General features: G+C 43.7%; 1 protein-coding gene across 1 annotated transcript in view; it reads right to left on the bottom strand.

The window, feature by feature from the left end:
- The window catches only part of LOC306941587 (uncharacterized protein), a 28,239-nt gene that overhangs the window by 7,030 nt on the left and 5,228 nt on the right, over nt 1-15,981 (bottom strand). Inside the window, exons 5-20 of the mRNA XM_079527124.1 lie at nt 13,202-13,315; nt 12,945-13,061; nt 10,942-11,102; nt 10,103-10,249; nt 7,827-7,929; nt 7,499-7,627; nt 7,059-7,244; nt 6,550-6,785; nt 5,758-6,336; nt 5,126-5,458; nt 4,311-4,556; nt 3,616-3,724; nt 3,232-3,339; nt 1,319-2,917; nt 780-902; nt 555-683 (exon numbers count right to left, since the gene is read on the bottom strand). Coding sequence (XP_079383250.1) covers nt 555-683; nt 780-902; nt 1,319-2,917; nt 3,232-3,339; nt 3,616-3,724; nt 4,311-4,556; nt 5,126-5,458; nt 5,758-6,336; nt 6,550-6,785; nt 7,059-7,244; nt 7,499-7,627; nt 7,827-7,929; nt 10,103-10,249; nt 10,942-11,102; nt 12,945-13,061; nt 13,202-13,315 — 4,419 coding nt within the window. The remainder of the gene's footprint in view (nt 1-554; nt 684-779; nt 903-1,318; nt 2,918-3,231; nt 3,340-3,615; nt 3,725-4,310; nt 4,557-5,125; nt 5,459-5,757; nt 6,337-6,549; nt 6,786-7,058; nt 7,245-7,498; nt 7,628-7,826; nt 7,930-10,102; nt 10,250-10,941; nt 11,103-12,944; nt 13,062-13,201; nt 13,316-15,981) is intronic.

Here is a 15,981-nt window from a genome sequence, read left to right as displayed (position 1 = left end):
GACCAACTGGGAAATGATGAATACAGGAGAATAGTCTGCATTCCCTTAAGGCTTAGTAATAATATGCACAAGCACTAGCTTTATGAATGAAGTAGGACAATGTGATAAATAATACCGTCTGAACAGAGATGGGTCTGTTAACCGTCTTTCTTAATAGTCTACTTTCTTTGCATTACTAGATACACCTGAATGAAGTTTAAAGGATGACATTAATACATTTACGTTATGTCCCTATTGGTTAAAAACTTTCAAAAAGTGATGGAGAATGCTATCTACAGTTGCTCTACAAGCTCAGAAGAGGTTGCATCAAGATGACCACACACACACACACACACACACACACACACACACACACACACACACACACACACACACACACACACACACACACACACACACACACACACACACACACACACACACACACACACACACACACACACACACACACACACACACACACACACACACACACACACACACACACACACACACACACACACACACACACACACACACACACACACACACACACACACACGTTGAATTTTTACCTTTTCCATTTCATCCCAGTTTTGAATGATTCCATTTTTGATGGGGTACTTCAGAGCAAGGACACCTCTCATGTGCTGAGCCTCATGTCCAATGAACACGTCTCGTTCCATGTGCCCATTAATTATGTCCTGCAAAAACACAACTGCTGATCAGTACCGCACATTAGAAGCAAACCATTTCTAGCATTTAAATGCACTAGCAGAGAACTAGCACACAAGCAATACCTCATATTTTGGCAGCCCAATAATGGTTGGGAATATGGTTGTTGGAAGGTCCTGATCGGCGAATCCAGCTTTCATCAAACCAGAACCTGTATCCAACACTATAGGGGATTTGAAATCTGTCATCTGCGGGGGGAAAAAAGGTTTTGAACAAAAACGTTGATGAAATAAGTATGGCATCATAGCTTTCACTGCTCGGCCAATTTCACGAAAGGAGCAGGAGTTGTAGTTAAGTGTAGCTTGTATAAAAGATATTTTTTAAGGAGCAGGTGTGGTAGAGTAGCTTGAACTCAACTTTATATAAAAATATATACCCCATTGGTCTGAATATGAGACTACGTTTTTTATTTTCAAATGCAAATGTCTTAAAAACAGGGTTGTATTATAATCAGGGACTAGACTATTTTAACATTCAATGTCCTTTTTCCACAAAGAGTCTTGAAAAATGGGGGTCGTCTTATAATCAAAGTAGTCTTATATTCTTACTGTACAAAAGAAGAATTACTAAAATGTACTGTAGAAAGAAAAAAGGACAAACTGACCGCTCTGACATTGATGTCACCAAGTTGAGGCTGCACAGGTGACCTCGTGCCGGCCATCCGGGTGGCCTCACATGTGGACATCTCTTTACGCCACCCTCTGCCTCCACCCGGGTCACACGTGACAGGTACATCGGGAGGGTCCTCTGGTTGTGGTGGAGACTGTGGGTTTAGGCACCCGTCTGCAGCAGGAGAAGAACCAGCCTCCGTTTGGTCATCAGGATCTTTGTGCAAAGTGCCTACGGATTCAGGAGCCACCATGACATTTGTTTTTTCTTGGGGAGAGGCTTCATTAGCGGACTGTGGTTCATCGAATGACACCATGGCCCATTCAGTCAGGGGGTCGTTATTGTTGTTACAGTGTTCTTTGACATTGGGATTTATGATTCGTTCAGTCAGGGGGTTATTATTGTGTTCTTTGACATTGGGATTTATGATTTGTTCAGTCAGGCAGCTGTTATTGTTATTGTTGTTACGGTGTTCTTTGACATTGGGATTTAATACGATGGCGTCACAGTTGACCAGAGACTTGGGTTTTCTCTCTTTGGGCTTCGGTAGGGCGTCTCGTGTGTCACCATCACCAGGGGGCACTACTATAAATGCAAACTCCGTTTCTGTGATATGGGAGCTTGCACAAAGTGATGCCTTTCGCGGTTTAGGCACAGGAGTGTACGTCGAGTTACCGCCTGGATCAAAAGCTCTGTCGCCCGGTCCCATTTCTGGTATCGCGGCAGCTTCTGGGCTTAATGTGTTGCCGTTTGGCTCTGACCATGCATCCAATTCCTTTGCATTCATACATTCCTGAGATTCCTTTTTCATCCCTTCAGAAGACTCCTTCAGATCCATGAGTGGAGTCATGCTGGGTGCTGCGGGTTCAGCGACAGACCCATTCAGGCCCTTTGGATCATAGCTTGGGTCAGCAACGTCTTTACTCTGGCCATCTACAAGTGGATCTGAATCAGGCGATACTGAACTGCTACTGGATTTACTGGTGCACGGTTCTAAGGACTTGTGTGGAGTTACTGAGGTCAAGTCACTGCACTCTCTTCGACTTCCCGACGAGAGGCCATTACAGAGCAATCCCTCGTCTGCGTTCTCCGCTCGCATCTTTTCCATTGCAGAACATTTCACAATCTTTTTCGCTTTGCTCCTGTGCTTCTTGACATTGTGCTCTTGGTCCTGATCTTTCTTTAAGCTCTTTTCCATCCTCTCCACCTCCTTTTTCTCCCTCTCCAGCTGCAGCCGGAAGACCTCCCTCTCCCCGCTCGTAATCGAGGGCCCAGTTGTCGCGGCGCATTTCCCGCCCGAGGGTCCATTCTCCTCCACGTTGTCGTTGTGTCTGAGCTCGTGAATCTTCAGGCTCTCTTCGACGATCAGCTCGTCCAGGATGTTGACCTTCCGGAGCTCTGTCAGCAGGTCCGCCCGGTTGCAGGGTCGCGTTGGGTTCACAGCTTCAACGTGGCATTCATGGTCCTCGGGAGGAGCCTCGGTTTGACTTGATGAATGCAGTGGTTTCCAATCACTGTGGTCCTCTAGGTCGCCAGAGGCAAGGCCATCTTCGAGGCCTAGCACACCGGCTTCGATCAGATCGCTGGGGGACATCTGGAAAATGGAGCATGGGCATTGAACAAATGTGGTTGATGGTAAATACTAGGACTGCACATTTTTGCATCAATTATTTTTGGATTAATGGATAATTAAGAAAGGTTGAGTTGATATTTTAGAAAATATATATAAAATAAAGATATTCAATGTGAAGAATAATCCACTAATTAAGCCTAATTGTGTACTTTTTCAAAATTACCCAAAATAGCAGATAAAAGTATTTTCCACCAATTTCAGTATTTGCACCACTGTTGCACCACTAGTAAGTACACACCATGAGATATTTCTGTATAAATAATGTATTAACATACCACACCAATATGGTCCTTGCTGTCCCATAATGCCCACTGATTCCCCCCGTTCTCCGATCTCCACAGAACATCCAGCATGACCTCCTGGGCCAGAACCTTTTCTTCTTCCTGCACCCCCCAAAAACAGAGTCCAATAAAATGCATACTAAATTTGTATTCGATTGAAATCTTATGACATAATGGTAAACATCGACTAACTAGGTCAAATTAGTTAACTAGTAAAAATCTTTGGTCATGAAAGCCCTAGTTGAAACCCATCATTTTGAAAATGTTACAGAAATATTCTTAACAGCATTTCCTTTCATGCAAACTTCCTCCAAAGTCCAAACTCAACATATTGTAGGTGAGACATTAACATTAAGCATTGCTTTGTTGACACCTCACCTGTAGTATTCCATCAGCTCTGTCCAGAATCTCTTCTACCTCTCTCAGACCCTCCTGTTCCTTCACATCCCAATCCTTTGGACACAAGCCCACATCTGAACTGCGTAATCTGGAAAAGAATGGACTAATGAGGGCTGTTCTCCCATCTCGGCTGTTAGCATCTGGTGAATTGTTTAAATCAAACTTTATTTATAGAGCACATTTACAATGATCAACCAAAGTGGTCAGATAAAAGAAAGCAAGCATACAGAGAACAAGAAAACAAAATTGCACAAACAACAACAAACCAAAAGATTAAAGCAGGACATAAGTCAAGGCGCAAACCGAGGCTTAAGGCTCAGGCTTACACAATTAAACAGAGTTAAAAGCCAGGGAGAAGAAATTAGTTTCAAAGATTTAAAAGCCGTCAAGAAGCGAGCAGAATTAGACTGCTTAGAATCAATTTACCAATGTACCCATTTGGCAAAAACGTACATTGCGCCATGTGCATCACTTAAAATAACCGACATGATTTAAAGCTACAACCTGGAACTTGTATTAATGAATTAAATCTGTATGATGGTATGTTAATACAATATCTGCAGTGGTACTATTCTATTGAGGAATCTGGAGTGGTATTGCCTGAAGCTCAAAGAGCAATCATCTCTCCAACCCAAGTGGGCAGGGGAGATCTTACTGGTAGAAATTAGTTTTACCCATCAGTGGCATCTTGATTTTGATCATGGAAGTCATATGAATCCCAGAGGAGAGTGGGGTGCCCCTCTGTGATGCAGATGGATTGGTCTTGTCCCTCAGTAATGGTGCTAGACAGGACGTTGCAAATGGAGCTCAGCTCTGGATCCTCACAGCTGCTTTGGGACTGCAGTGTCCAATCCCTGGTCCAAAGCCCTTTGTCCTGCGTGCTGGCCGGCACCTCTGTTTGCGTGGGAAGGTCCCGGGACCTAAGGTAAGTGGTGCAACAGTTAGTCAAACTAATCAAATTAATACAATTTTAACAACAATTTTAACAACTGCATAAGTAGCAAAAATAGCAGATGTACAAGCTCAGAGGGCACCACATGTTTGCTTGTCTATTTGCCATTTTTGCACCATTGCATGACAAAGTAGAAAATAGGGCTTAAGTATTTGATCAGAATAATCAATTTAATTATCAAAAAGCATTATTTGCACCACTAAAAGAAAAAAAGGTTCGAGGGAAAAAAGGGGGGGGCACCTACAGTAATGTGATGACAAAAATGACATTGCACGACTTCAGGAAGTAGCCAGCAATGGTATAGTGTGAAAAGGCAGTGTCATGCTTACTGTACAATACGTGAAAACCTTGGCAGACTCGGTCGGGCAGAGTACTTAGCAATTGTTGTGTAAAATGTCAAATAAGTAATTTGAGCGTGCGTGTGCTGTGAGACATGAGGTCAAAGCCATCTCGAACTCCATGGCCATCCTCTCGGATTAGTGTCCCTAGATTAATACAAGAATAAATGGATACAATAATCAATAGTTGCAGCCCTACCTGATGGACACGTCAAAATGACGGCGGTAGAGTTCTGAAGGATCAGATCCTTGGGGGTCTCTCTGCTGCGAGGCTGACCCTGGGGGGTTCTGGGTAACCGTGACAGTGTACGACTTCTCCAGGTCGTCTACGGGCAGGCTGAGCCAGGGGTTGGCAGGCAGCGTCGTCGACCGCCTCACTTTGATCTCCAGGTTGAGGGAATCCACGGTGATCTGGGGGATTACACGGACGCTGGCCCTGGAGCCGTTTCCCACTGAAGCCAAGTCAAAGTCCTCTCTGCGCTCTTCAGAGTCGGACATGCTGGACGCGTTCTCTTCGTGAATCTGCGGCTGCCTAGGAAAGAGGCCAGGCCCACAATTATGACATGATCTCCTGATCGCAATCGTTTGTGATGATCGTCAGGATTGTTTCCACTTATCCGATCAATTAATCTGTTGAACAATAGCTGATCTACGAGTCAGTAAAACAATTAGAAAATGCATGTCCGTTTTGGCCATATTACATGTTAGATTTTATGCATGTTTAATGCCAAAACCACAACAAAATAATTGATGCCAAAAGGAAATATTTAAATCGCAGTTAGTTGATCATAACAATTAATCATCAAAACTTCAGGATCATGACAACCCTACCTGGAAATAGGTCTGAACGAGTCCCTGGTTCCTGCCGACCTGCACGGTCCTTCCCAGCCCTCTTTCCCTCCACCGGCCTCCAGGTGACCGCTGCTTCCTGCCCCATCGAAGCCAGAGTCAAACGAGCTGATAGAGGGGGGCTTGCCCTCAACCAGCAACGCCATTCCAGTACCCACAGGGCTGGTTCGGAGGGGATTCGCTTCCTTCCCAGTTCCCCATTGGTTCAGGTTAGGAAGCGAGCATTGCGTGTTATCGTCGATATCGTGCTGCAATCTATGAGAGGTTTTCTTGCCATCGTCCTGCAATCTACGAGATGATTTCTTGATATCGTCCTGCAATCTACGAGATGATTTCTTGATATCTTCCTGTGATCTACGCAATGTTTTTCCGGACGGGGGATATGTGGTATCGGAGGCATCCTGGATGCTCGCAGCTCCTCTACTGGTAACGAGGTCAGTGGGAGCCTGGGGAAGATGGTTGGCGTGTCTCAAGAAGTCATACTGCCACTGCAGAGCCAGTCGGAGGTCGCTGATGGCCGCAGGCCCTTGACAGCCGAGCAGCTTCCTGAGGATCATACATCTGTAGGAAAGGTGAAAACGCTAGCTTCAAGGGAATACAATACAATACAGTGCAATTAACCATATTCATGCCGATACACTGCATTGCATAGCAGCGAGCATGTAGATCGCCCATTTCATTTTTATTTTTCATCAGTTTGACAGTAATGATATGCCCAAAAGAGGGACACCAGTTTGCAAGTGTTCAACATATCTTCCATCACCACACGCTCACCGCTCAGACAGCTGCTGGCCCGTCTGTTGGAGCTGGCCGTCGGGTATGACGTTGGCGAGGTGTGCCAGCTGCACCAGGTCTTCCATAGCAGGGCAGGGATTCCTCTTCAGGAAGGCAGACAAAGCCTGCCTCCACACGGGGGCTCCCTGCGACCGGTGTCTGGGTGCGCCGTCAACACCCGACAGGAGTTCCTGGAGGAAGTTCTCACAGAGGACGAGGCTGTACCAGCTGTTGGACTGTGGGGATGGGGAGAGGTAAAAAATAATAATAAAGTCTGCATTCAGCATGAATTCTGATTGGAATATGAATGTATGATGTAATGATCAACTGTGAATGAGAATGACAGACGCTGATTACAGCTAGGCATGCGACTCACTTCCCCTGTATAAACTAACAGATATTTTTCATTGCAATCGTTTTGCCATGCTCCGTTATTCACTTTAGTCCTGGTCACAACCTGATTATTTAAGCAGAGCAAGCACACATTCCTAGGTTCTCAGAGAACTTGCCTTGTTATAGTAATAGTAGAAGTCGGACACTGCTCTGAGTGTTTGGTATGGGAAGTCCACAGCAGAGTATAGCCTGTCCTTCAGAATCTCCAAATCCAAGACCCACCTCTCCCTGGCCTGGCTGTCACCGAATGGCAGCATCTCTGCCAATGTGTGAATCACGTCTTCGGCACAGCGGACTAGTGCCTGAGAAGGCAGAGACAGATACAATACACAGAATATGACATACCGCACTGTGGTTCAGCTTATTTGCACATGCCACGATAACCACAGGGGAAAAATGTCCACTGTGCAGATAAAACTGTCATCAAGTAGACTACTGCAGCAAAGATTTCAGTGAATGAGGTCCAGCAGACTACACTCTTACAGTATACTCTTTGTGGATGGATAGTATCTATGCAGGGACCCAAGAAAATATACCACAGCAGAAAAATACATACTATAGCAAAGGTGTAGATGGAGGACTCGAAGTCTGATTTCAGCTGTCGGGCCTTTGTGATGTCGTTGGCAATCTCTATTCTATATGGCTGGAGCTTTTCTTTCAAAAGAGTTTCAATCTGCTCAGTGATCTGCAAGGACAAGCAGAGAAATGCTACTATGGCAAGCTTTCAAAACAGTGACTACAAACAACAATGAATGCACGACAAGAGGACATGAATTACGCATATGAACAATAAGCAGTCCAAATATACATGTGTATATGGCACTCTTTAATTTCAGTTCCTGGAACAAAACAAATGAGTCCCAAATAAAAAGCCATTCGCCTACCTTCATTGCTTCCTCGCGCAGCTGCAAGATGTGCAGATGAATCCTGGCCGTAGAAAAGGCCTGTTGCCACAGCAACTCCACCTTTTCCACAGCCGCAGTTATCCTTGACAAAAACAACAAGACATATGACCAGTCTAACCATGTGATGAAAGAGTCTGTCTCAATTGCACAAGACTATTACTACAATATACACAGCAAAATCCTATGTGCAAATTCACATCCAGGACTTTGCTGTGTACTATAGGCTCTATGCACACAACTCTTCCTACTTCCGGGCCCATTCGCTACTTCAAGGTGTTACCGATGATATCAATTACGGCTCTGTTCCACTAATGTACACAGTGGTTCTCAAACCATTTCATTTCAAGGTCCCCCATAACTCTGAGAGGCTCTCAGGGCCGGGCTACACTGGGGACGGAATGGTGCGGTGCACAGGTTGACAGTCAATCTGTACCCGCTTTACATGTTCATTTTTCCGTGTGTCCGCACGGGTTACGCAGCCCCTCGCCGTCAGAGAAAAATAATAATACAGTAAACATGGAACTCCCCATGGGATGGACTAATTGTCTAGTTGCGTACGGTTCTGTTCCGTCCCCAGTGTAGCCCGGCCACCAGAGTCACACACCCATATGGGGCCATTTGGAACCCACTCGAGGACAAGAGACCCACCATGCACAATAGCTAGCACCCTGACTTTTTGGACCAGAGCAGTCATCTATCTTATCTAACTATAAATGCAAGTCTCTCTCTCTGTGTCTGTGTGCATACTTCAAATTAGACACACGTGTTTGACACCGCCCAAGCTCTGGACAGGGCCCCTGCCCAGGCTCCATATAGGGAGCTGGCCTGTTCCGACATCACAAGTCACAACACTCCATATTTGGGCATGCCTGACACAGAACTCCATATGTACGTCTGTAATCCATGTAACTCAAGAACCGTTCACCCCACAGACTTCAAATTCGAGACACGCGTTCCACACCCCCACATGGAGTGCAGCACACGGTGTCGAGTCGGCCCCACGTTGTCCAGAATCGCCACAAAAGGCCCCTGCCCAGTCTCCATAGCTGGCCTGTTCTGACATCACAACACTCCATATTTGGGCATGCCTGACAAAGAACTCCATATATAGGAATAAAGAGACAGAGACTCTGTCTCTGACACGGGTACAATGGGTATTGCATAGCCGGGTGGGGCATGGATCTCCAACTTCCATCGTTACAGACTCGGTACTCTACAGCCGGAAACCGGCCTAGTTAGTACAATCGGAAACACCTGTCACACATGGTGCATCATACATTGTGATGCACCAAGGAAAGTTCCGTGGCTTCCTTTCCTGTAAAATTGCGTCCGAGATTAATATGCCCCAGAGCCAAAGGCCTTTCTATGATAATGTCTATGCCCGGAAGTAAGTTATTCTGTGTGCATACCGTGTAGAGCAGGGGTGCCCAGATCACAAAGGATGTGCAGGTAGATCACATGAAGGTTCACATGATCCCTTAAAGAATATTTAATTTAAATATATATATAAAAAATAAAATCACACCCGTGTGAACTGAGTGGTGTAAGGTCTGTCTGACGTAATGAAATCATGTCTGACGTAATGAAATCACACCCGGGTGTGATTTCATTACGTCATTACAACAGGGTGAACATAGAAACCATGCTCATTTTTTCTGCACAAAAAAGCCAGTTGTAGGAGTGGTTTACACCACTCAAAAAAAAAAAAAGAGAAATATTTTTGGCATCTGCCACTTGAATTAAGGTGACTTGATTGACAAATCGTCAAAAGGTCCTGTTGTCAGCTCAAACCCACAATGCAATATTTTGTTTTCAAGAGTGTTGCTGTGCACAAGAATGTTGGTAGCATTACTTATACAAGAAAACCCTACCTATTCCATTTCTCCCCCTCCATTTCCCATTCCAAGTGCATTTATATGTAACACCAGCTCTGCTATATTGCAAAGCCCCCTCAAGTACATATTTAAACAATTTTCAGCAATGGTATAATATTTTGGGGTGGGTAGATCTTGTTTAGCTGGTCATTTTGAAAGTAGCTCTCAAGCCAAAAAGTGTGGGCACCCCTGGTGTAGAGCCTATTGTAGTGGCCAAAAGGCATCATGAAGCACATTTTCAGTTTTTCACACGTCTATATCATGAATTGTAGCGGTCTAACCACTTAGGTTCGAACTTAAAAGTACTTAAGAGGAAGAGAAACTTGGCACCATGTCTCAGTGTATTGTTTCAGACACTGAATTGGTGTGCCCTGAAAGTACCTGTTGTAGTTCTGAAGCATCTCGAAAGCTGTGTGGGTGAAGAGCGCAGTTCCTGCCATGGCCTGGTAGCATGGGTCCATTTCAGGGTAGCGTAGCTTGGCCACCACTTGTTCACAATGCCTCAACAGCTCATCCAGGCCCAGCTCCCTGCACAGCAGAGCCAATATAATCAATTTTCTTTCAATATGTGCATGTTTCAACCCACCATGTCTAGTATAATAATACCACATCAGCTGAAAATAAAATTAATACAAATTTAATAAAAATGGCAACAAACCCCTTAAAAAAAAGAAAAGAAACCTGTCCTGAATTTGTTTTGATACTGTCATACAAGACAAATCAGCTGACCGATTCAGTTGGTACTCATTTGACATTACTATAGCTTCTCCCATTAGCTGTAGTAGTAAACCAAGATTCGTTCCAAGGTTGACAAGGACAGTGCCAACAGTTTCTATCCAGACTCCAGAGCATATTGCAAAGAATCAACACTAAATATATTTTAATCATTGTCCATGGTAAAAGCAGAAAGTCTGAGCTGTGCAGTGTTAACGCCCCCTTCAGAGGCAAGAAACCGGAAGTATTCTGCAATATTGTTGCTTAAGAATTGCTTATCCCCTTAAATGTAAAGGTTTGTAAATGCATTCCTCTCTAGAACCACCAAAGTAAACCGTGCCCTCCAGAGATCAAGTTCTGTCTGTGTCTCTCCAATACTGTGTCCACTGTCCATTTTAACCCTATATACAGACAGTACTTTGTCTGTGGAACGTTCATCTATATTTACAGATAGTTTGCAAATTAGGAAATGTCCAGAATGAGTGACGCTACAGTTAAGGCCTTGCCTCCTCAGCTGCTGGAACTTGGCTTCATTGGTGGAGCAGAAACGTTGAAGCTCCTCATAAGTGGAGGGGACCGGCAGCCTGTTCAGAGCCTGTAGGGTGGAGATGCAAGATGGCAGCCGCTCCACTGCTGACAGGAAGTCCTGCACAAACGCATCAATCTCCTATGGAGGAGCACAAGACGCACTTTTTAACTGCCATATGTATATATATATATATATAGCCCTGTCCAAGGATAGGGCTAATACAAGCTCATAGCGCGCCACCGAGTGGCACGCTACAAGCGTGTAGGTCTGCTATTTTTTAATGTGGAATGTGGCACAAATCTTTGAATATATATTCTTTCAGAAGACTTTATTTATTCCGACGTCGGGCCTAAATGGGTTAAACTTTCAAATAATCTCACACTCTTAAAATGTGCGTGTCATACATCAATTTGTGGCCTAGTAGTAAGCACATGCTGGTTATTACATATAGGGCTAATAGCTAGATATAAAATTATAGATTGTGTGGCTGTCATCACAGCAGTAGGTTAGGCGTTACATAATTTCTTGCAGGCCCAGGGCTAATGAATACTGTCAACATGGCCAAGAGGCTCAAGCATCCAAGTGAACAAGACTGAATATATAATCTAATGGAAAGAAACGATGGGGCCCCCCTTTCACTTGCTAATAAGGTCAGCTGATTATACTCTGTCATTTGCACAAGCTTCACCAAGGTAACGGACAATAGCTGTGGGCCGCATCGGTGGAACTAATGAATGGGTTCACAAAAACATCCCATCATCTGATCGAGCTGCAGCTCTCCTCAATTAAGGACAATTATTTCACCGGGGAGAAATATTTTTAGGGTTCAAGAGACAAAACAAGCTTCTTCTGTACGGTAACTAGGGCTGGACGATATGGACAAATATCACGATATATTTTTTTTACTACTAGTACCTCAACTTAATATCGTATTGGTGTGAGGATATGAATTTTCTTTAGCGAACATAGCTAATCTGTGAGTTTGTAGATTTGGCTTTTTAAATTCATAGAAAAGGTTTATAGTACTTTATACACACCTGTGAGCGCTCTTATACATAAAATACATTTCCATTACATACATTTGAGGGGCTGGTGCCCCTCAAAAATAAGGCTCACATTCTGATATTACAATATCCAAAATCCCAGAAGATATCTAGTCTCATATCACAATAACGTTAAAGAACATTAGATCTGAATTAAACATTGGTGGTGGGAGCATGAGCACTATGAGCCAAGCATCTTCTCTGCTACTGTATGTCAGATAACCCCAACAATGTGTATACATTACTACAGAGGTCTGCATTGTGTGTGCTGAGAGGACAATGTTACCATGTATCAGACGGACCCCTTTAAACTGGCTGATCACAAGACCTTGATCATCGTCCCTGCCCTGAAGCACACTGCCTTACACAACACTGTTCTTCATAAGAGTCTCAAAATACTGTACAAATGTGTAAAATGTGTGCAAGAATGTTTGTGGCGTGCGCTGTGTATGTGTGTGTGTGGCTGTGTGTGGGACTCGTGGGCGGCAAAGACTATGAAACACTTATGAAACACTACTGCTCAGACAGAAGGCCCAGATAAATGGTACATCAAATATGTATAAGATGGTAATTAATTCTTGGTATTCTTATTTATCCATCTGAATCACAATTCAGTTTATTGTTGTAATAATACTACAGTATGACTTTAGTATGACCAGCTATGAAGCATTTTAGGTTAAAAAAAAAAGAATCACAACCGTGTGAAGTGAGGGGCACTAATAGATTATGTAATGGTGATGTAAAACAAACGGTGCCAAACAAACACTAAACGCCATTAACAATAAAGAGACAATGACGTAATGAGTTACATTATGACAATTTTCCCTTCATTGTCAATGGCGTTTACAAAACAAACATTGAACTAAAGACAAACATTAAACCTGTATATAGGTCCATAGGAGGGGCTAGCTCCCCTCAAAAATAATTAAAACGGTACCTTGATAAACATAACCCAGCTTTGATGACAGTATATAAGATAGCCTCCCAAAGAGACAGTTAACTGGCTTCGGTCAATGTAGCTGGAGAGCTCAGAGACTTCTTTCAGCAGGACTTTCTGCAAACAAAGAGCACCATTACATAATTATGGAAGGTTAGATTAAACCTACATTAACATTAACATTTTGAATTTGGAGAATTCTTGAAACCCGGACGACCGGATTAAAGTGGTTAAAACGATTGAAGTGTTCCAGATACCTTGAACGGCACAGTGTAGGACTTTGGTGGAACCAGGAGCTTTAGTAATAGTTTGCAAACATCTTTCTTTTTGGGCAGAAACATATACACAGTATGGACTATCCTCGTGTGGACCTTAAAACAGACAGAAAGCAGAAGAAGTTAAAAGAGAAAGACCTAGCACGACAGACTGGGACATTTATGCTAGCAAACAAAACTAAAAACTTTCAGCAAAGAATGTCCAAATCAGGCCAAGGACACAATACACATAGTACAGCTTTTCCGGGAAACAAATGTAATCTAGAAGGAAAGAGGCAGCCATGAATTAATTCTCCTTAGTGAAATTGCATTAGCTGAGCTTAATTGTCTGAGGCACTTCTATTAAATAAGTGAGCGTGTGACCCACGGTGCATGTGACTACCTCCTCTTCCCCTGCACCACCGTGATGGCCCCCAGTGGAATTCCACAGCAAGACACTCTATAGTTAGTCAAACTGAACCGAGCTGCAATTGTACTTAAGTTGGTACACTCTTTTAGCCAATCTACAAGCTCAATGGACTGTGACCTTATGGATCTGTCTTATTTGGTGAACGTTCCATCCCAGAATAGGGATGCTGGGGTTCCAGTAGTTAACATTGTGTAAAAAAAAAAAAAAAAAAAAAGACAAAATCAGGAGAGAGCATACTGAAATCATGTGCCCACAAAAGATCTACGATAAGACAATTTTCTGCTGATAAAAAGGAGTTGTGCTGCTTAAACTTTGGCTAAATGAGACCTTTTGTTTAGTCAAATAGAACAGATGGGGGGGAGGGATAATCTAAACCCAAAAGTCAAGCTAGGAGTTCCCTTACTAAAATATCTCTGACTTAACTGGGAGAACAGCTGTAGAACTACATTTCATTTCAAAAGGCTCAATCAGGCTCAATCATCTGATGGCAACAGCAGCCTAGTCTAGTAGCCCAGTAGTAGCCTAGCCTTAGCTCTGGTCCATAGCCTTCTACTGCTTCTACGATTCTGCCCTGCAGTATAAGGCTATGGGACTTTCAGTTTTAAATCTCAAATGGAAATCAGACCAGCCTCTTCTCTTTTGTGGAAATCTCACGAACGTTTGACCTACTCACCAATACAAAGACGGGTTGTGTCAATAGAAAGCCTACTTTCCTTAGTGGATGCACTGAGCCCCCCACCACACGTATAAACGGTACTTTTTGTCCAAAAAGGGATTTTGTTTCCACCGCAAAAAAAATGTTACTCCAATGCGCCCTCTACCGATATTGCCCAGAGAACTGCCTCAGAGAATATTTTTCCTCTCTGTGCTGTTTACTTTCTATGTAGTTTACCTTTAAGCCTTGCATGTGTAATGGAGACCAATGTTCCTTTGCCTAATTAGTAACTCTCCTCACCTGGTAGCCTCACCAGGGTATTTCATAGGTGATTAGTTTGGTCAGAGTCAGTTCAGTTCAAGCCAGCACACTGTCAAGAGCTCACTCACTGGCAGTGAGTCACTGCATGTTGAGTTAACCCTTTCTCTCAGGCCTTGGACAGGATAAGTCTGTAAGTTTGTGTTAATTGTTAAACTTTATGGCTCTTAAAGCATATCTTAAAACAATATGCTTGTAAGTTGGTTTGATAATTTCTAAAAGGTTTGTAATTTGATTCATTGAATGCAATTAGTACAGTGAGTACATGTTCTTTTTGTAAGCTTGTGTGATGCATAAAAAGGACTAATGTTTTGGGTTATGATTGTACTGTATTTGACACAAATGTCTGTGTTTTCTGTTTTTCTGTATTGCAGTTTTACAAATTTAAGTTATCACCAGTAAAGAACCTAAACCAAGTCACTGCTTTTTGGAGCTTTATTGGGAACTTTGTTAGCTGTCTGCCAAGCCATACAGACTGTACACCAAACGTATAGTAAGGGCAGAACAGTAAAAAGACTTTAAGCACAGCGGGCTTCACAGAAAGACATGGCTCAACACTGCAGTTTATTCTCTTCATCATGTCACATTGAAAAGATGATGAAGAGCTCAAAACCAATCAGTACTGCTGCAGTAAAAGCACGTGCTAAAGCACAAGCTGCACTTGTCAAACTAGCCTATGCACACAAGGAAGCAACAATGTTAAAACAACAAGCTGATCTACAAGCTAATCTGCTGTTGCTAAAATCAGAGGAAGCTGCAGAAATTGCATCAGCTGAAGCAGACGCACTACAATGTGTTTTAGAAGAAAATAAAGGAACCCACAGGAGCCAAATCAAAACTAAGTTGCCGTCACTCAGCTCAGCTCAACGCACAAGTGAGTACGTGAAACAACAGTCTGAAATGCTTCAGCAGCAACAGTATGAATCACTGCAGCAGCAGCAGTATAAAGCAGTGGAGCAGCAACATTATAAAACGCTGGAGCAGCAACAGCATGAAGCGCAGCAGCGACAACATGAAGCGCAGCAGCGACAACATGAAGCGCAGCAGCGACAACAGTATGAAGCGCAGCAGCGACAACATGAAGCGCAGCAGCGACAACAACATGAAGCGCAGCAGCGACAACAGTATGAAGCGCAGCAGCGACAACATGAAGCGCAGCAGCGACAACATGAAGCGCAGCAGCGACAACAGTATGAAGCGCAGCAGCGACAACATGAAGCGCAGCAGCGACAACAACATGAAGCGCAGCAGCGACAACAGTATGAAGCGCAGCAGCAGGACGAAGTGCTTCAGCGTCGCCAGGACGAAGTGCTTCAGCGTCGCCAGGACGAAGTGCTTCAGCAGCAGCGTCTCCAGGACGAAGTGCTTCAGCAGCAGCGT

This window comes from Electrona antarctica, assembly GCF_951216825.1.
Source record: "Electrona antarctica genome assembly, chromosome: 17".
Classification (NCBI taxonomy): domain Eukaryota; kingdom Metazoa; phylum Chordata; class Actinopteri; order Myctophiformes; family Myctophidae; genus Electrona; species Electrona antarctica.
The sequence above is the reverse complement of the archived record's forward strand: the minus strand, read 5'-3'. Positions and strand labels throughout refer to the sequence as shown.